Raw genomic sequence first — 22,085 nt, forward strand, 5'->3', positions numbered from 1 at the left:
AAATAAACTGAAAAATGACGTTAGGCCAAGTCCCAATCTGTGATTTGTGGTGTGAAAGGAGGCCCCACACACTAGCTCTGCGTTTCATAAACAATTAGTCCAATATGTAGAGTTATGACGTTTTGGTAGCCATACAGCCAACCAGTTGAAGAAATTGCAGATTGAGGCTATTTTACCTTTTGCTTTTGTGAAATATACAAGACCATTAGGGTTTTCTGGAAGATTGAACCACTAGTTTGTCCACTTCAAATAGTCTTATACCCATTTAGACGGGGAACCCCTATACGTAACTATACCTATCGGGACGGGAGCCCCTTTTGGGGTTCTTGTTGTTATGTACAGTATATAGCAACATACATTTTCTTACATTTTTGAATACATATTTGAAGTTTTTGAGAAAACCTAGGTCTGGATTTAGAAGGTGTTTTTAGAATCGGCCTCAGGTCTAAACGGGTTCATCTTAAAAGACTAATAAGGGAAAATAGGATATCTACAAGCTCACAACATATCACGCTGCGACCACAACCCTGTTCAGGGTGCGTTACACGCTTCCATAGAAGACATTGTTGATCCATATGAATTGGGCCTCAGTCTCTGGATGCACCATGGTCCATAAACGCCCCCCCCCCCTACCCACAACACTACACAGCCATTACATTAACCACTTGAGCCCTATAGCATCCCTGTTCTTCTGGGTATGTCATAATAATACAGTAGCTGCACATTCTGTGAAAATAGGTGAACACCCGGTGAGATTATAGCCGGAGAAATAGCCGGTGAACAAACTCACAAAGTGGTGCGTTGTTGTGACGCGCGTCATTTGTAGAGCGGCTATTTTCGGTGAACAGATTTGGCGTGTAGAGCGAAAAAAAGGAGAGCGGCCCCATGAAAAGACCCCTCGGGGTCTCAAGAAACAAAATGAAAGATCTAAACCACCCCAACCACAGACTGTTTGAGATGTCGCCGCATGGAAAACGGCTACCAGGGGCGGACTGGCCATTTGGCGTACCGGGCCGGTGGGCCGCTGGGCTGAAAAAAGTTCATGTGCAGGGCTGGGCTGAAACATTGAAACGCCCCCCAACCCCCCCCCCCCCACCTACCTAATCTGCTGTATTTAGAATATAATGTGAAGTTGTATACACAAAGTTAGATGGTAGCTACTGGGAAAAAATGCTGTTGGGAGTATACAATATACCAAGTTTTTTTTTTTTCAATTTGATGCTCTATTTTATTCTCTTTTTGCTCTTTTTTTGCACAATTTCTTTTCTTTAAATCTTTTTACGATATAAGTTGTACTCTTACAGTATGTAGCCTACTTGTACACAAGATGTAGCAATAAAGCACAACCCTGAGAACCTCCATTCTCAATCGGTCACAACGCGGTGTCTGTCTCTATTAGTGTAAAATTAGCGCTGAAGTGGTTCATGTTTCAAACACTTTAAACCGGGTGATCGGATGACAAAGAACGTTCCAACCTCCACGACGCAATGTAAAGCATTGCTCAGTGTTGTTGTCACTTTGTATCCGGGGCTCAATGGGGATGGAAACACAAATATGCAAACCGACTGGTCGGTTGGTATGACGAAACAACACAGTGGTTTGAATAAAAGTCTGAAGACTCACAGGGACTTCCACATATTTGGCTGCTGCTTTCACCTTCCAGGAGGAGGAGGGGGGGAGGGAGGGAATAATGATACAAAGAGTTCAACAGAGGGAAGAGGATCTGGTTTCTACAAAATAACACCTTGCTTTTAACTCATTGAGTGCCAATGACATCTTTTGACGGCCATTTTAAGTGTGCCATTAGTGCCAATGACGCCTTTTGACGTCTCCCCCCAAAAAAAATGTTTTTTCAAAAATTCATTTTTATTTTTTTTATTTATTTTTGGGGTATTTTTTATTTTTTTTAATCTCAAAGGAACTAGGAGAAAACCATTTTCGAAAAGTTTTTGCTCCATCCACTTCAATGTTAAAAGTGAAACGGAGAAAAAAATCAAATTTTTCCTCCCATTGTAAATGCTGTATTTCTGAGTGAGGCATGGCACTTTCAAACATCAAAAACAAATGTCAACGAGGTCACAATGACCTCGTTGAAATTTGTGAAACCACACCTGAAGTGACTCAGTGATTAGCAACCATCAGGGGATCAATCACACTGAAGACAAACACTCTGTGACCAATTGAAAAGGTAGAATAATAGCCTATTCCTTGGCACAGGGATCAACAAGCTTGAAAAAGCCTGGCACTGAATGAGTTAAAAAAAACTTTAGGCGTGATAAAGAAACAGGCTGGGCATTCTCTTGCGAGGGAACAACAAATCAACGTGGCTACTAGAGTTGTTCCGACCGAGGGAAAGTCGCCGATATACTGCCTAAAATTCCTGGCACCGGTATCGGCGAGTATGCCATTCCGATACCATGAAATTTATCACAAATATATTTCATTCACAGTCAATATTTTTGAATGCTTCAGCTGTTGCGCAACTGTTTCATACTCGTACTGTACTATTTATATTATTGTACTAGCCTGTAGCTGCACAATTATTAATGGAATTGTAATTTATTCCTAGATCAGTGGTTCTCGAACTTATTAATTTCAAGGACCCCCATAACTCTGAGAGTGTACATATGGAACTGTTCCATGTGTACACTCTCAGAGTTACAGACCCGTAAGGCTCCATTTGGAAGCCCCTCAATGAACCCAGATACTAGTCCTTGGACCGCACTTTGAGAAACACTGTCCTAGATGTTTTTTTTTTAAATTACACACTGATATAGTATCGGTACTCGGTATCGACCGATATGCAAGTTATCGGAATCGGTTATCGGGAAGGAAACAATGCTATGGGCAGTGGTGGAAAGTAACTAAGTACATTTACTTAAGTACTGTACTTAAGTACAATTTTGAGGTATTTGTACTTTACTTGAGTATTTCCAATTTTCAATACTTTTACTTCTACTCCACTACATCTCGGGTCCAAATATTTTACTTTTACTCCACTACAATTATTTGAAAAGTTTAGTTACTAGTTACTTTTCAGATAAAAATTATGATATAATGAAACATACACTAACCACGTTAAACCTATTTTAAACCTAGGCTATTTGAAAATAGCAGATCTACAAGCTCACAACGCGTCGCGATGCGACGCATTGTGAGCTTGTAGATCGGCTATTTTCAAATATTTAGTACTTTTACTTTTGTTACTTTAAGTACATTTTGATGCCAATACTTTTGTACTTTTACTCAAGTGAATTTTTAATTCTGGATTTTTACTTGTAAAAGAGTATTTTCATATTGCAGTATTGGTACTTTTACTTAAGTAAAGAATGAGTACTTTTTCCACCACTGGCTATGGGTACTGTATATCTCTATACTTACGGTGAAGGAGAGGATGGAGGAGAAGAACGTGCCTTCGTCGTATCGGGAGAGCTTGGAGAGAACGCCGTCCAGAACGCCGGCCAACTGCCCAGGGGGGGAGAGAGGTCAACATTTATATTAACTACTATACATGAACCGCTGCGTCCCTACGCTGGGCATGTCATAATAATAGGCACACTTGTTGGTGAAAATAGGTGATCGTTTTGCCCGAAAATATCTACAAGTTCACAACGCGTTGCAAATGTGACGCGTTGTTGTGAGCTTGTAGATCGGCAAGAGATTTGGTGTAGAGTGGACTAAAGGAGAGGACCATATATAGCCCCCCTGGGGACCCCGGTCAATTAAATAAATATGTTTTTTAAGTGTTTAACCCATTAAGACCTGGAACTGTGTCATTTTAAGATTTGAGTTAAAAAGCATTATTTTACACTTTGGGCTATTCAAAAATAGCAGATATACAAGCTCATAGCGCGGCACCGAGTGCCGCGCTATGAGCTTGTAGATCTGCTATTTTTGAAAAATCTTGAAAATGTGTGCAAATCTTTGAATATATGTATTCTTAAAGCGAATATTTTTAACTCAAATCTTTGCTTCTGGGGGGTCCCTGGAACAAAATATTTTGATGGGGGGTCCGCGGTCAAATACATATAATTCTGGGGGTCCTTGACATGAAAAAGATTGAGCGCCACTGATATAGAAACATACGTTTTTCAGAATACTGTTGAGATTTAGGAGACATGTAGAATCGGCTTCAGGTCTCCATGGGTTAATGTAAGTGCTCAGTTCAAATTTTAAAGTTGCAATTTTGAGAGAATGTCCTCAAAACCGTGGCTCAAAACCGCTCTAAAAGAGTACCTACAGGTGGCTGCAATTCGAAACTGGCCCCTGTAAAAGTCAAAGCATTCAGACAATTCTCTGTGCATTATTTTTTAGCAAATGAAGATCAAGTGCTTGTACAATTTGATTGATTGATTGATTGATTGAATACTTTATTAGACAGAAATGTAAGCATCACGAGGTGCAGTCAGACATTAGGACTAAAAGGATAACACAAAAAAGCCCTGGGTACTTGTTTCCGTGCGTGCTCCCAAAGCCTATGTTGTGCAAGGATTGGCCACTATCCCTTTTGAGTGGCAGTTGAGGCAAACCTTCACCCCAAAACAGTGCTTGAGACGCCGAGCCTCCGTCAAGCCTCCGGGTTCAAAAGCTATAATTTATCGTCCCCAAAAAATAGTCTGCAGTTGCTGTATAGGCGAGAGGCCGCTCCGCGTTCGTCACAGAAGCGGGGCGTGGTTATAGCACAAGCGGTATAGGCTTTGGTATGTCGCTGTTTTCCATTGAGGGAAACTGGCATAGTAATAGCAATAAAAAGAAAATACATTTGTAATGGAGAGGCAGAGAAAACAGTACTAATCTCTGTTTGATGTTGGTACATCAAGGCTACGAAGACATTTACCTTTGACACCAAGGATGAAATCATTTCTTTAAAAGCCTCGTCGATCAGCACATCGATTTTGGAATGGTATTGTTGCTGAGATGATGGGAAAGAAGGACAAAGAGAGGCATTTCAGTGAATTTTGAGGAATCAAGGATGACTCTTTGATTCTTTTGTAAAGAGTAGACACTATTGTCTACACTTTAGTCTGTTAACCCTTTAAGACCCGGGAACGCATCCGTGTCATCTTCGATTTCTTTGGCTATTTTTGAAAAATAATGCAAATCTTTGAATATATATATTCAAAGATTTGCAAAAGTGTTCAGGATTAAAAAAAATAAATAGCAGATCTATAGTCAAAGTGTGAGATAATGGTTAAAAATGACAGATGCTTTCCTGGTCTCAATGGGTTAAATGGACAAAATTCTAAACCTTTTTTGAACACTTGGTATGATCAAACCTTCCCCTTCTATTCCTCACTCTCACTCACACACACACACACACACGCCCGCACACGCACACACGCACACACTTTTCAGATACTGTTAGGATTTTGAAGACATTTGTAGAATCGGACCATAATTTTAACAATTTCTCTTGTGAGGAGGACCACGAAAAGTGTCCTCCCTTATTCAATTCTACTATGCCTGTGGGGACATTTCGTCCTCGTATAGTAACGCACGCACGCACACACACACACACACACACACACACACACACACACACACACACACACACACACACACACACACACACACACACACACACACACACACACACACACACACACACACACACACACACACACACACACACACACACACACACAGGACCGGCGAGGAGAAGAATCTTCCCCGGCACATCGTCGGCTGAGTTAAGCAGCTAATAGGGCCATTATGCGTCTGAATGACATTCCCATCGGCGCTGGAAGAAGGGCGATGGAATCTGAAGGATACGTTTTGTCCTCCGCCACAATTAGAGCTAGCCTTGTGTTTTCTCCCCAAAGCGCTGGTCCAGCTGCCACGACCAAAGGCTCACACTAGATTCAATTAATCCATTAAGGCCGGGGACAGCGACGGTGTCATTTTTTTGTTTTAGATTTTTAACCACTTTAAACCGTTATTTTTTCATACTTTGGCTCTTCAAACATAGCTAGATATACAAGCTTGCAGCGCGGCTACGAAGTAGATCTGCGATTTCTTTGAGAAGTCGTGAAAATGTGTGCAAATCTTTGAATATATAAGATTTTTTAGATTTTTTTGAAGCGAATAAATCTTTGCTTCTGGGGGTCCCTGGAACAAAATATTTTGAGATGAGGTGGGGGTCCACGGCCAAATACATATCATTTTGGGTGGTCCTTGACATGAAAAAGTTTGAGAACCGCTGATATAGAAACATACTTTTTTTTTCTCCAGAAAACCGTGTAAGTAACTGATTTAGAAGACATTTTTAAGAATCAGCCTCAGGTCTTAATGGGTTAATCCGCCATTTCATGTCTCATAACACCCCCCCCCCCCCTGCTCACCCCCTCCCCTCCTATATTCATGGCACCTTTTCCCTTGGAAAAAGGAAGAAAAAAAAAAACACGCCAGCCAAAAGGAGGGGAGGGTATAGAAGAAAAAAAAACAGGGAAAGGGAAAGAGAGAGCCTCAATTTGTGGGCCATTGAATAGACCGCCTTCCTTCGCCGCTCACACAAGCTGCGAGGGGGGCGGGGGGGTGTGTGTGGGGGGGGGGGTCATCTCTCTGCGACAATGCCCTTTCACTATGCCGTCTAAAGAACCCCCAAATTAAAAAATTTCAATCAACAATGCTCACAGATCGCTGACAAACTGTGGGTCCAAAGGAGGTCACCGCAGGCAGCCCTGATTTTGCTTTCCTCCCTCTCTCTCTCCCTCCGTCTGTATAAAATGGCAGCTCTCGCTTTCAGGGGAGAGACACATTTCTTTCCCCGGCATATCCTTGAGGCCTTTTTTTGGGTTTCTTTACCTCAATTAACATTGCTGCGTCTGCCTTTTTTAAACACAGGCAGCCAAGCTGAGAGGAGACGGAATTGTGTAGTAGTAGTCTTGCCAAAATATGTGCAGCCAAAAAAAGTGAAAAGAACACATTTAAAATCATTTATTTGTGTTTCAAACTCCAATGAGAGCACCTGCAATGGTGGTGCTTTTTTTGTCTCGGTTAGCTCATTGAAAAACTTGCTCTAGACCGAAACATTGTTGCTAAAACTGTCTGGATCATCAAAGTCTGATGAACTTTATTTAATATTTTGGGCATGTCATTATAGGCAAAACATTTCAAAAATATATCTAAAAAAAAGAACGTCTACAAGCTCTGTGAGTTTGTAGATCACAATGCATTGTGGTAGGGCTTACTTAAGAGGTTAGAGTGACTGCAACAGAATCTTAACCAATTACCAGAATCTTGCCAATTATCTATGTAATCCTGGGCACTATCTTCCCTCTGCCAGCCTAGGGAGGCCAGGGCCGAGCTCATGCCTCCTTCAATGCATGAGAGCCAACTGACCTTCTTGTCACCTGACAGGGGAGAGTTTCCCTGGTTGGACGTAGCGCGTGGAAGGAACACGTTATTCCAACCAGTTCCTTTCCCGTCCATCAGGCGCCCCGGCTGGCCAGGGGGAGGCAGTATAGTGACCAGGATTACTGCATGCACGCTTTGGATAAAAAACCCTAACCCTAACCCATGTCAGAACACTTATTGTAATCCTCCATACTTAATAATAATAACAATAATAATAATAATATTCATTTATTCTTCCTGCGTTTTTTCGCTGTATACGAGCTTCCTTAGCGGAGAAAAGGTGTGACAGCCCCCACCGAGCGGAGATTTTTTCTAAAGATTTTGAGCCATTCCTCCAAAATGCAAGATGATCACAGACTTAGCGATCGGCAGGCACACTTAACATTTCTCACATTTTCTCACAAATTCTCAGACATTTTCTTTTCACGTTACATTACATTACATTACATTACAGTCATTTAGCAGACGCATTTATCCAAAGCGACTTACAAGAGTCTTTTCTAGTTCTATCTATTTTTTTTCTGTCCTGTGTTTCATACTGCCATGTCTGTCTGTCTGTCTGTCTTTCTTGTGTGTCCCTTGCCTTGGCACTCAAAATGCTCTATAGGCCTCTACAGGCGGCCAGACATTTTGAGATAAATCTAAATAGAATAAAACTCATTTCCAGACTGTACTGAAAGTTTAGCCAGGATCTCTCTTTTAAAAAGTGTTTGAATGGACATACAGTGTGATGGAGAAACCTGGTTAACGGCAGGCCGCCAGACGCCACCATTCACCACTTGAGTATGTCAGAAATAGGGGGATCTCTTTAAGTGACACTTTGCTGCAAACTGCGCCGGATAAAGGTGTTCAAATGCAGCTCATAGTATTTGGAATTGAGCTTAACCCATTGAGACCTGAAGACGATTCTACATGTCTCCTAAATCTCAACAGTATTCTGAAAAACATATGTTTCTATATCAGTGGTGCTCAAACCTTTTCATGTCAAGGACCCCCAAAATGGTGTGTATTTGGCCGTGGACCCCCATCAAAATATTCTGTTCCAGGGACCCCCAGAAGCAAAGATTTGAGTTAAAAATGTTCGCTTTAAAAATATATATATTCAGAGGATTTGCACACATTTTCACGATTTTTCAAAAATAGCAGATATACAAGCTCATAGCGCGGCACTCGGTGCCGCGCTATGAGCTTGTATATCTGCTATTTTTGAATAGCCTAAAGTGTAAAATAATGCTTTTTAGCTCAAATCTAAAAATGACACAGTTCCAGGTCTTAATGGGTTAAATTGAAATTCCCCTCCAGACGAGGCCTACAGGCAAATCGTGTGTGCGTGTGTGTGTGTGTGTGTGGGGCGGGGGGGGGGGGGGTCCTTCTACAGCACTGGTACTCAAAGTGCGGTCCGGGAACACCAAACGGTCTTTGAGGCGGTAGGGGGTCCGCAGCTAAATGATTAATAGGAACCACAATAGACCCTTATGGGTTTGTCACTCTGAGGTCCCTTTTTCAACCAAAAGAACTTTGGTTGTACTGTAGAACTGGTTCCGTTGGTTCCAGGTTCCAGGGACCCCCCCCCCCCCAAGCAAAGATTTGAGTTACAAATGTTCGCTTTAAAAATATATATATATTCAAAGATTTGCACACATTTTCATGATTTTTCAAAAATAGCAGATCTGCGGCACTCGGTGGTGCGCTATAAACTTGTATATCTGCTATTTTCGAATAGCCAAAGTAATAATGGTTATAACTAAAATCTAAAATGACAGAGATGCGTTCCCGGTCATAATTGGTTAAACAAAAGAAAACACAAGGCGATGAGGTGGTGAGGTGAACTTACCCATTGTTTGTCAATCTTGGATTCAAACAATGACGTGCAGGACATGCGGAGATGATGGGGAAACATGCAGGGAGGAAGTGAGAGAAAGAAAACTTCATTTGTACAGGATTCCTACGTATTTCTTCAGAAAACTCTCAGGATAAACATGCAGTAATGTGGGACTAATGTAAAATACTGTATATCAAGGGGGTCATGCAATAAACGCATATAGCGGTGGCGGCCATTTTGTGGTTCCACTCAAATTCACTCCATTCATTTTACCCATAGAGATTTCTAAAAATATTTGTATAAATTAATTTAAGCCATCCAGGCTCCTGGTGAATCACGACCATTACGACGTCACTGCTCTTCATACTTGGTTGCAACGCTGGTGTTGCGCGTCGACAACAGCCGATCTACAATCTCACACGGCGCTATGTGAGTCAGTTTGAGTCAATTCACCACAGAGACGGCGCTATGTGAGTCAGTTTGAGTCAATTCACCACAGAGACGGCACTATGTGAGTAAGTTTGAGTCAATTCACCACAGAGACGGCGCTATGTGAGTCAGTTTGAGTCAATTCACCTCAGAGACGGCACTATGTGAGTCAGTTTGAGTCAATTCACCACAGAGACAGCACTATGTGAGTCAGTTTGAGTCACTTCTCCTCAGAGACAGCACTATGTGAGTCAGTTTGAGTCACTTCGCCTTAGAGACAGCGCTATGTGAGTCAGTTTGAGTCACTTCACCTCAGAGACAGCGCTATGTGAGTCAGTTTGAGTCACTTCGCCTTAGAGACAGCGCTATGTGAGTCAGTTTGAGTCAATTCACCTTAGAGACAGCGCTATGTGAGTCAGTTTGAGTCACTGCTCCTTAGAGACGGCACTATGTGAGTCAGTTTGAGTCACGTCTCCTCAGAGACAGCACTATGTGAGTCAGTTTGAGTCACTTCTCCTTAGAGACAGCGCTATGTGAGTCAGTTTGAGTCAATTCACCTTAGAGACAGCGCTATGTGAGTCAGTTTGAGTCAATTCACCTTAGAGACAGTGCTATGTGAGTCAGTTTCAGTCAATTCACCTTAGAGACAGTGCTATGTGAGTCAGTTTGAGTCACTTCGCCTTAGAGACAGCGCTATGTGAGTCCGTTAGTCAATTCACCTTAGAGACAGCGCTATGTGAGTCAGTTTGAGTCAATTCACCTTAGAGACAGCGCTATGTGAGTCAGTTTGAGTCAATTCACCTTAGAGACAGCGCTATGTGAGTCAGTTTGAGTCAATTCACCTTAGAGACAGCGCTATGTGAGTCAGTTTGAGTCACTTCTCCTCAGAGACAGCGCTATGTGAGTCAGTTTGAGTCAATTCACCTTAGAGACAGCGCTATGTGAGTCAGTTTGAGTCACTTCTCCTTAAAGACGGTGTTATGAGAGTCAGTGTGATTCACTGCTCCTGAGAGCAGTGAGAGATGGCGAGAGAGAGAGAAGGAGCTGAAGGTCAGCTGTGAACTTAGCTCTCTGTCAAGACACAAGGTGGCCCAGGGTTATAGCTTTCAGAGCAGCCAAGGCTGCAGGACGAGAGGCTGCACACCCGCTGTCAGCCATTTTGCTGTTTCGAACGTTGAATGGAGAGCCCTGTGCCTGCCACCGTGCTCTTGTGCGGTGTTAGGAGGAAAAGAGTCTGATTTTTAAAAGATTATACAGAACCACTGTCTACCGTCTATATTTCTTTTTTTGGACAAATTAAAAGGTCTGCCTATATGTAAACATATACAGCATGTACTGTATATATGTAGTGAGTGAAATATACAGTACAGTCTGTTTATCACAATTCAGTGTCTAAGTATTATTATTTTTAATCATATGTTGTTAGTATAGGCCTTGTCAGCTTGGCAGCAGCAACGTTTGACTTCTCTCAACATTGAAACTCTCTTCTCCATAGACCATTGGTTCTTAAAGTGGGGTACGGGGACCCCCAGGGGTACTTGAGGCGGTTCCAGGGGGTCCCCAGCTAAATGATGGATAGGAACCAAATGGACCCTTATGGCTCTGTAACTCTGAGAGTGTACAAATGGAACCAAATGGACCCTAACGGGTCCATTTGGTTCCATTTGTACACTCTCAGAGTTAAATTAACATTGATTTTATAATATAAATTCGGGTCCCAGAGGTATAAATGCCATTAAATGGGGGTCCGTAGCCTAAAACATGTCAAACTGGGGGTCCTTGACATTAAAATGGTTGAGAATCACTGCTAGAAAGCCGTATAAACCTTCTCTTATTGGGGTCCCTGGCTTATCTTTTCAAATGGGGGTCCGCGGTCTAATAAGTGTCAATTTGGGGGTCCTTGACATGAAAAAGTTTGAGAACCACTGCCATAGACAACGCATACTGCCACTTTGTCAGAATGCGGCATGCAGTATATCTCTGGAACGGAAGGTCCAATCTGCTCTGTTCAAAGCCTGTTGGATGCGCGACTTTGAGGACACTGAGCGCATTATGACACCTTTTCAGGTTTTTCGTGTTTTCGGGCCTAAAAGTATGATAATTGTTCGGGCCGGGCACACAGAGTTTAGTGTACATACAGTACCTCTTGTCCGGCGTCCAGCACACAGAGTTTGGAGCACTGTGTCCGGGCATCCATCAGCACGTTGAACATGGTGCACATGGACAGCGACACCCGGAAGTCCGTGGACTTGCTGGCCTTCTGCATTTTGGCGTCGAAGGCCGATTTCGTTCTATAATGAGACAAAATGCGACGTTAAATAATCACACGTCAACACCCAACTTTTCTTTCCACCACCCTTTTTTAAGTTAAGTTAAGAGTTACCAATTCTTTGTACCCAAAAGTGTTTTCTTCAAAAGGTTAAAGCTCTATACTCTGATAGTAATCATTGCAATAGAGCAGGGATTCCCAAAGTGTGGTGCGCGCACCCCCTGTGGTGCGCGAGCGTCATCTAGGGCAGTGGTCCTCAAACGTTTTCATGTCAAGGACCCCCAAATTGACACTTATTTAGCCCGTGGACCCCCATTTGAAAAGATATGCCAGGGACCCCCATTGGACCCCATATAAGAGAAGATTTTTACGGCGCGCTGTGATTTTCAACTTTTTTAATTTCAAGGGCCCCCAGTTTGACATGCATTAGGCTGAGGACCCCCATTTAATTACATTTCTATCACTGGGACCCCAATTTAAATTGTAAAATCAACGTTAATTTAAGTCTGAAAGTGTACAAATGGAACCACACTCTCAGATTTACAGACCCATAAGGGTCCATTTGGTTCCTAATCTATCATTTAGCTGGGGACCCTCTGGAACTCCCTCAAGGACCCCTGGGGGTCCCCAGACCCCACTTTGAGAACCAATGCTCTAGGGGGTGCGAGACATGAAAAGGCTAAAGGTGGTGCTATGGTGTTATTTTAAATATAAGAACATATATGCCAATATATGGCAAGTATATGTAGAATATATGCTGTATATAGGCCATATTCAGGTTCATATATGTGCATATACTGTGGATATATAGGAAATATATGTCTCATATATAGCTTATATGTCCACCTATATATGCTCTCTCTAATCAATTAAAGAATCAAAGACAGCTACCTGTATGATGTCTGTCAGAGAGGGGAGGGGGGAGTGTGTTTGCACGCACACAGACCAGATTCCGTACATAGTTTCCCTTTAATAAACAGTAAATACATTTTCAGGTATGTGACACAAATTCAGCCAATCAGGAGAGAGTACCCATTTATCAGCTTAATTTTTGGGGCGGTGTAGCCGCCCCCTATAAGTGAGTTTTGGACACCGACCAAAACATTTGTGTACCCCCTAACCCTTCCATTGTTAATGCAAATCGATACTTTTTTCATATCAGCCAATCACATTACAGCTAGTGTCATCACCACTAACTGTAATGTGATTGGCCAAACTGTGATTGGCTAGCGAAACACATGACACATGTGCAGCCCTATGAATAGCAGTATGGACTTAAAAAAAAGTAATTTATCCTTTTTTTAAAGTGAGTCATGTTGTGATGACCACACACCACCCACTTCACACTGGGTGTGATTTTTTTATAGTGTTCCAGTAACCATTTTGTCTGCTAACTGTTTAATCTGTATCCTGACTGGACAAAAATTGGTATCCCGACCTGAAAATGCATTTTCTGTTTAATAAAGAGCTGGAGAGACATGGAGACTCCTGTTGCTGAACAACCCCTATATGCCAATGATTACCATCAGAATATAGTGCTATTTAACACTTATTTTAACCAAATAAAATGCCTTACCCTACCTCTAACACCACTTTAACAGCTTCCACTAGTTGACTGAACATGACAATATAAACACAACATTAACCACGTTATTCCACAGTGATCAGGAATTTAACAGAGAAAACAAATGCTATATTGTTTGCTACAGCTGCTAAATCCTCTGAATGCATGTATTATGTATGTATGTATCTATCTATATACAGCATAAATAAATAATCCTGCATTCCTCACAGAAACAAAGGTATTTTCTCACAATAACAGCCTGCAGATGTTCACGTGAAAAGGTGTGATTGCGAGAATGACAAATAACCCATTAGGACCGGGAAGCATCTGTCATTTTAGATTTTAACCATTATCTTATACTTTGCGCTATTCAAAAATAGCAGATCTACAAGCTCATAGCGCGGCACCGAGTGCCGCGCTATGAGCTTGTAGATCTGCTATTTTTTGAAAAATCTAGAAAATGTGTGCAAATCTTTGAGTATATGTATTTTTTAAAGCGAACATTTGTAACTCAAATCTTTGCTTCTGGGGATTCTACAAATGTATATATATATATATATATATAGATATTAGATATATATATTTTTTTAAATTATATGTATTTGGTCGCGGACCCCCATCTCAAAATATGTTGTTCCAGGGATCCCCAGAAACAAAGATTTGAGTTACAAATGTTCGCTTTAAAAAACATATATATTCAAAGATTTGCACAAATGTTCAAGATTATTCGCTATGAGCTTGTAGATCTGCTATTTTTGAATAGCCCAAATAAATCTTAAAATGACACAGAGATGCGTTCTCGGTCTTAATGGCTTAAAGAGCGAGGCGTGAAAAAAGGAATCTGCGTGCCTTCAAGACAGAAAATAGACACATGATGGCACACACGACACAAAAGGATGACTCATCATTTATTTGACCCTCTGACCTTTTGACACAGGCCTCCATCATGTCGCTGGCCATGAGCTTGAGCCTCTGCTCCAGGTGTTTGGCGAACTCAGGCTCCGGCCAGTGGAGGTCCATGACAAACATCTGTAGCGCGTCCAGTTTCCAGAACAGGTCCTCCGAGGTCGCCGAGCCATTGCTGAACAGGTGGAGGAACAATTAGAACCGCGTTAATTTAATTTAAATCACCTGTGCACGCCAACACTTCTTCTTTATGCTCCATGCTAGGTTGTTCATTCTGGGTCTTTCTGGGAAAGGTTTGTTTTCTGAACCCAGAGTCAGGAAATAAACGTGCAGATTGACATTTTTCGGTTTTCCATGCACCACTTATCAAACCCACAGAAAACTCAGCCGTCTACTGCAACTCTCATTCCTTTTCAAATCAAAGCAAAAAAGAAAACGTTATTTTTGCCGTTGCCTTTTTACTGCCGTGCCGTTAGTTTTTTAATAATTTCATCTGCACAGCAATGTTATTTTCTTATTCTTCCGTTTTATTTTAACTATTTTTTCATGTCTTCAAAAGTCCTTCTATAATGTGTTTTCTCTTGTGTCTCATGTTTTGTGTAAAAGCGCTTTGAATTGCCTCGTTGTCGAAACGTGCTACACAAATAAACTTGAGGGGCCGCTTTAACGGCCTCCAACGTCACTTTAACGATTAGGAAAACATGCACTTTAATAATATTCAGTTACTGAAACAAACCCAACCCAACTGTCAGGCAAAAAGCTGAGTGGAGGGAGGAGGGACACTCTCCAAAGCAAGGCAGACAGATGGGCCTCCGTCCCCACTCTCCTTCACCTTGTCCCTCGTGCGCACAGGTTACACGGCAACACATGGCAACACACAACGCTCGCCGCCGCCGCCACACCGACATCCAAGTGTACAGCGCCCGGCGAAGAATGACAGCCAGGGTGGGGGGAGTGGGGGGGTTTTGGCAGGGGGGGGGGGTAAAAACAGCACTCTCACTCCTTCACTTTTCTCACTCTCGCCTTTAAAAGACTGTTACCTTAACCCTTTAAGGCCGGGAAGGGAACGCATGTGTGTCATTTTAAGATTTATTGGGCTATTCAAAAATAGCAGATACACAAGCTCATAGCGCGGCACCGAGTGCCGCGCTATGAGCTTGTAGATCTGCTATTTTTAGAAAAATCTTGAACATTTGTGCAAATCATTTTTAACTCAAATCTTTGCTTCTATACTATATTGCTATCTATATTCTAATACATATTATTTTGGGGGTCCTTGACATGAAAAAACTTTGAAAACCATTGAAAATATAGCGACATACAGTAAGTAAAAAAAAAAAAACTTTAGGAAAAAAAAAAATGCTTCCCCCCCTAAAACAGTTTTTTAAAAAAAGTTAAAAACTTTCGCTTAAAAAAAGTATATATATATTCAACCTGAAGATTTGCACACATTTTCACGATAAAAAAAAAAAAAAGCAGATCTACAAGCTCATAGCGCGGCACTCGGTGCCGCGCTATGAGCTTGTATATCTGCTATTTTTTATAGAGCCAAAGAAATCTTACAATGACACAGACGCATTCCCGGTCTTAAAGGGTTAACAAGTGGCGCACAGGAATAAACGGTTTGGGATAAGTCCGCGGTGCAATTAAACATTCGGTGGCCATCCCCCTCATGTCTAATTAGTGGCGCTCTTCAGCGAGTGTGGCTCCTCTCTCTCTCTCTCTCTCCTCTCTCGCCCCGCTCCCCAGGGATACACAGTGATCCCACACGCCCGTCTGTGCTCGCTAACGAAGTGCCAGCTTTTTCTTTTTTTTTCATTCGTTTTTTTTTTTGACTTTTTTTTTTTAATAAGAGTAAACTGAGGCAAGGCAAAGGCAGATGGAAGTACTCTGTCGAACGAGTTAGGGCGGACTGGGTGAGGGGTGGGGGGTGTGTTGGTCCTGGTGGTTTAAGGATTGATGGGAGTGGGGAGAACGAACGCCTTTTTTTTCTCTCTAACAGAAACCCACCTCATTTTGTGTCTTTTTTAGTTTGTCATTTTCTTGACAACCCCCCCCCCCCCATTTCACCTCTTAACCCATTAAGACCGGGAACGCATCTGTGTCATTTTAAGATTTCTTTGGCTATTCAAAAATAGCGCTATGAACTTGTAGATCTACAATTTTTTTGAAAATCTTTAGTTTGAATATTATATATATTTTTTTTTAAGCGAACATTTGTAACTCGAATCTTTGCTTCTGGGGGATTCTACAAATGTCTTCTGAATCCTAACAGTTTTTTTTTTTTTTAAACGTATGTTGCTATATCAGTGGTTCTCAAACCTTTTCATGTCAAGGACCCCCAAAATGATATGTATTTGCCGACCATCATCTCAAAATATTTTGTTCCAGGGAACCCCATGAAGCAAAGATTTGAGTTGTTTTAAAGCGTTTGCTTTAAAAAAATATATATTCAAAGATTTTCAAAAACTTTCATGAATCAAAAAATAGCAGATCTACAAGCTCATAGCGCGACACTCGTGCCACACTATGAGCCTGTAGATCTGCTATTTTTTGAATAGCCAAAGAATTCAAAAAATCACACCGATGCGTTCCCGCTCTAAATGGGTTAAGCCCTGCAGGTTACTTTCGTAACCCCATAATCTCTGATGCTATTTCATACTTGTCAAACATTGCGTGGCAAAAATAGCCAAATCTACAAGCTCATGTACTGGAATAACGCAGCATTCTAGATTGGCTATTTTCGCTGTTTTTGAAAATGTTTTCCTATATTAGAGTAAATTCGCAAAATTGGGATGCCCAGGGATTAAAGTGGTTAAGCAACAATGCTGCCAACATTGCTGGTTCTACTTCAAACACATCTCAGCTATTCCTAAACTTGCTGATGTCCAGACAAACATACTGTAGACCACTGCAGGAAATATTAGGAAAAAACCCAGAGCATCTGGTACCAATCATTTGCTAAACATTAACATCATTTCTTTTGGAACTTTTCACCTGGCACAAGAGTTCAAATAGAACTGATGGGGCCGTCCCCTAGCTAACAAGTTAACACGTTAGAACACTGACCATAACCACAACACCTTCAGACAACGTTAAAGGATAGAGAAGGAAGGTATAACCTAAGAAGGACTGACATTTTAAACCAGCCATATGTCCGTACTACTCTAAAAGGTGTATGTGCATTTCAGTCTGCGGGGTGACTCTTTAGAATGAACTAGATGAAAAGATAAACCAGAGCAATGGTATGCCGCAATATGAGAACCTTATTTTCAGAGGGAAATTGGAAATTGGTGACCTGAGAGAGATGATATCCATTGTACAGTATTTAGAGACGTCTTTAGACACTTTCTGACAATTCTGACATAACAGAAAATGTGCCAACTCACAAAATGTCTGGTAGATTTATCCCTTGCAAGCTGCAATGGAAACATTATTATTATTATGGTTCAAGTCTTCACCACCCAACATGGCAACACACCGTACAACACACTGTACTGTACAACACACTGTCTTCCATGACACAATATTAACCCATTCAATCCGGGAAGGCATCTGTGTCACTTTAGATTTCTTTGGGCTATTCAAAAATAGCAGATATACAAGCTCATAGCGCGGCACAGAGTGCTGCGCTATGAGATTGTAGATCTATTTTTGAAAAAATATTGTGAAAATGTGTGCAAATCTTTGAATATATATATCTATATGTTTAACTCAAATCCATGCTTCTGGGGGTCCCGGGAACAAAATATCTTGAGATGGGGGTCCGCGACCAAATACATATCATTTTGGGTGGTCCTTGACATGAAAAAAGTTTGAAACCACTGATAGTATAGCAACATAAGTTTAAACAAAGAATAAGCTATTTTAGAAGACATTTGTAAAATCCACAGAAGCAAAGATTTGAGTAAAACATGTTCGCTTTAAAAAAGATTTGCTAAAATGTTCACGATTTTTCAAAAATAAATGCAGATCTACAAGCTCATAGCGCGGCACCGAGTGCCGCGCTATGAGCTTGTACATCTGCTATTTTTGAATAGCCAAAGAAATCTTAAAATGACACAGAGATGCGTTTCCAGGATTGAATGTGTTAACATGTAGGTGAGCTGAATACGACACACAACATACACCACAGTTTAGCTTCAATGATCAAAGTGATTAGAATGTTAAGACGCCCCAACAAACTAACCCAACACGATCAGCTCAACCTTTCTGTCTGTAAGACTTTCTATATGGTTTCTGTCCGCTGGAAACCAAAACCAAACGTCTCAGTATTTCAAATTCAAAACTAGCAAAAGTAGCTGATCGACAAGCTCAAAACGTGTCGCTTCGCGCCACATTTCCAAGCATGTAGATCTATGAGCTTGTAGATCTGCTATTTTTTTTTTTTAATCGTGAAAATGTGTGCAAATCTTCAGGTTGAATATATACTTTTTTAAAGCCAAAGTTTTTAACTTTGTTTTGTTTTTTTTTAATTTAGGGGGAGAAACTTATTTTTTTTCCTAAGGTTTTTTTTCTTTTACTTATGTCGCTATATTTTCAATGGTTTTCAAACTTTGTTCATGTCAAGGACCCCTAAAATAATATGTATTAGAATATAGATAGCAATATAGTATAGAAGCAAAGATTTGAGTTAAAAATGATTTGCACACATTTTCAAGATTTTTCTAGAAATAGCAGATCTACAAGCTCATAGCGCGGCACTCGGTGCCGCGCTATGAGCTTGTGTATCTGCTATTTCTGAATAGCCAAAGAAATCTTAAAAAATCTCCAAGCATCTGCTATTTTTTGATACTTTTATGTGACGCCGTAGTATGATCAAGTATAGGGCGTCAATTTACAAAAAAACACAAAAAGGTTAGAATATGGAGATAAGAGGTTTCGTGCCCAGACAGCAACGATATACCTAATTAAATGTTAAATAAACAAAACAAAATAAGTATTCACGCTGATAAAAGAAGAGACCTAAAGAACAGCCATGGAATGGGAACAATGACGGCCAGGGGGGTTGCACGTAATGTATCCACTAGATCAGGGGTCTTCAACAGGGGGTCCCGGGGACACCTAGGGGGTCCTCAGAGTTACTACATGGGGGCCCGCCAAATCTTTGTGCGATAGGATTTTCTTTTTCTTTTTCATTACCCACTTGAACACTAGCATCCCTATTCAAAGAGGAACGTTAGCCAAAAAAATGCCGATCTACAAGCTCACAACATGTCGCGCTGCCACGTGTGGTGGGCTTGTAGATCGGCTATTTTCAGCAAAGAGGTTTGGCGTGGAGGGGGAAAAGAGCAGATCAAGTAAGTACAGAGGCTAAGGTCGAGTTTATACTAAGTACTGAGGGTTTTAAATGTCTGAAAATACACTGATGACGGTTGCTGTCAAACCAGTCTATGGAGCTATCTATGAAATCTATGAACAAGTTTAATCTGCAACATCATTTTATACAAAAGGGGGCAGTGGTTTGAAAAAAAGTACTCAAATGTTTTACTTAAGTAAAAGTATCAATACTGCAATGTAGAAGTTACAAGTAAAAGGCGGGAATTCAAAATTGACTTGAGTAAAAGTTCAAAAGTATTGGTATCAAAATGTAAATAAAATATAATGTTTGAAAATAGCAGATCTACAAGCTCACAACGCGTCGCGATGCGACGCGTTGTGAGATTGACTATTTTCAAATAGCCTACAGTATGTATAAAATAGGACTAAAGTGGTTAATGTATGTTTTATAATGTAATAATTTGTATCTGCAAAGTAACTCGTAACTAAAGTTTTAGTGGAGTAGAAGTAAAAGTATTGCAAATTGGAAATACTAAGTAAAAAGTAACAAAAAATTGTACTTAGTTACTTTCCACCACTGGTGGGGGGTCCCTGCTTCATCTTTCTCTCAGCTTAAGGGGTCCTTGGCCCTGAAAAACCTTGAAGACCCCTGCACTAGATCCACTATAGTCAGACAAGGAAACAGAATCCCCCCATGCCATGCCACAGTGACCCATCCATGCCCCCTCCCCTCCATGCCCATAATACACACGTGCTGTCACACAGGGGCCCCATCCACGCCGGCGCAGAGAAGCTGGGCATCTGTGGCAACGTGAGGGGCAGGCTGGGTACTTTGGGAAGAGGCACGCTCGGTAGATTGTTGGTGATCGTCCTGTGTCCCGGAAATGAGGAGTCAACGGCAAAAAAATCAATCGATTCCACGTTAACACCAATCCACCACAAGAACAAACGTTTTTAGAGAATATAAAAAAACAAAGATCGATCGCGCGACACCATCCACCACAAGAACAAACGTTTAGAGAAATAAAGAAACGGGGAGGGGATGAAAGAAAAGGAACAAAACAAACTGGGATTTTGACTGGAAAGTGAAATGCTGTCTTTTCTCTCTATCCACTTCACATTCCATTAACCCGTCTAGACCGGGAAAGAATCTGGGTCATTTTTTAGATTTCTTTGGCAATTCAAAAATAGCAGATCCACAAGCACTCGGAGCTTGTAGATCTGCTATTTTTGAAAAATCGTGAACATTTGTTAGCAAACATTTGTAACTCAAATCTTTGAATATATATATATTGTAAGCAAACATTTGTAACTCAAATCTTTGCTCCTGGGGATTCTACAAATGTCTTCTAAATCCACGTTTTTTCGGAAAAACTTACGTTGTTTTAATATTAGTGGTTCTCAAACTTTTTCATGTCAAGGACCACCCAAAATGATGCTTTTGGCCGCCAACCCCCCATCTCAAAATATTTTGCTCCAGGGACCCCCTAGAACTAGAAGCAAAGATTTGAGTTACAAATGTTCCCTTTAAAAAAAAAAATATATATATATATATTCAAATATTTGCACAAAATGGTCAAGATTTTTCAAAAATAGCAGATCTACAAGCTCATAGCGCGGCACTCGGTGCCGCGCTATGAGCTTGTAGATCTGCTATTTTTGAATAGCCAAAGTATAAACTATGGATGAAGTGGTTACACAGATACGTTCCCGGACTGAATGGGTTAAGGGTTGTTGAATGGCATAACCAATAACAAACATACAAAAGTCAGCGCTCAGTTCCATTCAATACCCCTTCTTTCTTTATTTTTTTTTACCAATCCAAGTACTTCTCTAGCTATAGACCTTGCCAGTGGAATTGCGTTGCTAGGAAACAGCTTGGGTCCAAGTTTTATTTCCTGTCGGGCTCGGCTGCTGATAATTCACCAACAACACCGCGGCGGCAGCAGCCACAGGAAAACAAACTTGGTACGCGTTGCAGAATGTTTATATGCTGTCAAGGTGTTGAAAAGGTCTATAGAATGTGTGTTGCAATACATTGTGTCCTGTCTTTACACTGGGGCTGTTACAGTACCATTCATCTCCCCGCATTCTTCATCCCACTGTTGCGCATCTGTTAACCCGTATGGCACTGTGTATAGTAACGCTCGCCATTCATGTTCAATGGCTGCTTCAAGTTCAATCAGTTGCCATGCGTTCTGCGTTGAAACATCCATTTAAAGCCAGCAGTAGCATGGGCAACATAATGAAAAGTACCATCTCCACTGGCCTCAGAGTGGGGGTGTGAGTGTTAGAAATGTTATGTTAAATCATTCAATTATAGGCGGGCGGGGGGAGTGTAGCGCCCAGGATGACATAGAAAATTGGCACCGGGTGAAAAAAATAAATAAAAATCATTAATTTTAAAAAATAAATAAATAAAAAAAATGGTACAGCCCGGAAGTGGACCTGCTCACTTC

The 22,085-nt window shown here is 41.2% G+C and overlaps 1 protein-coding gene across 1 annotated transcript in view; it reads right to left on the reverse strand.

Annotated features, from left to right (window-relative positions):
* The window catches only part of cadps2 (Ca++-dependent secretion activator 2), a 377,866-nt gene that overhangs the window by 31,889 nt on the left and 323,892 nt on the right, over positions 1-22,085 (reverse strand). Inside the window, exons 20-24 of the mRNA XM_084058851.1 lie at positions 14,366-14,521; positions 11,751-11,898; positions 9,191-9,205; positions 4,838-4,912; positions 3,382-3,465 (exon numbers count right to left, since the gene is read on the reverse strand). Coding sequence (XP_083914977.1) covers positions 3,382-3,465; positions 4,838-4,912; positions 9,191-9,205; positions 11,751-11,898; positions 14,366-14,521 — 478 coding nt within the window. The remainder of the gene's footprint in view (positions 1-3,381; positions 3,466-4,837; positions 4,913-9,190; positions 9,206-11,750; positions 11,899-14,365; positions 14,522-22,085) is intronic.

This window comes from Gymnoscopelus microlampas, assembly GCF_963454915.1.
Source record: "Gymnoscopelus microlampas genome assembly, chromosome: 6".
NCBI lineage: Eukaryota > Metazoa > Chordata > Actinopteri > Myctophiformes > Myctophidae > Gymnoscopelus > Gymnoscopelus microlampas.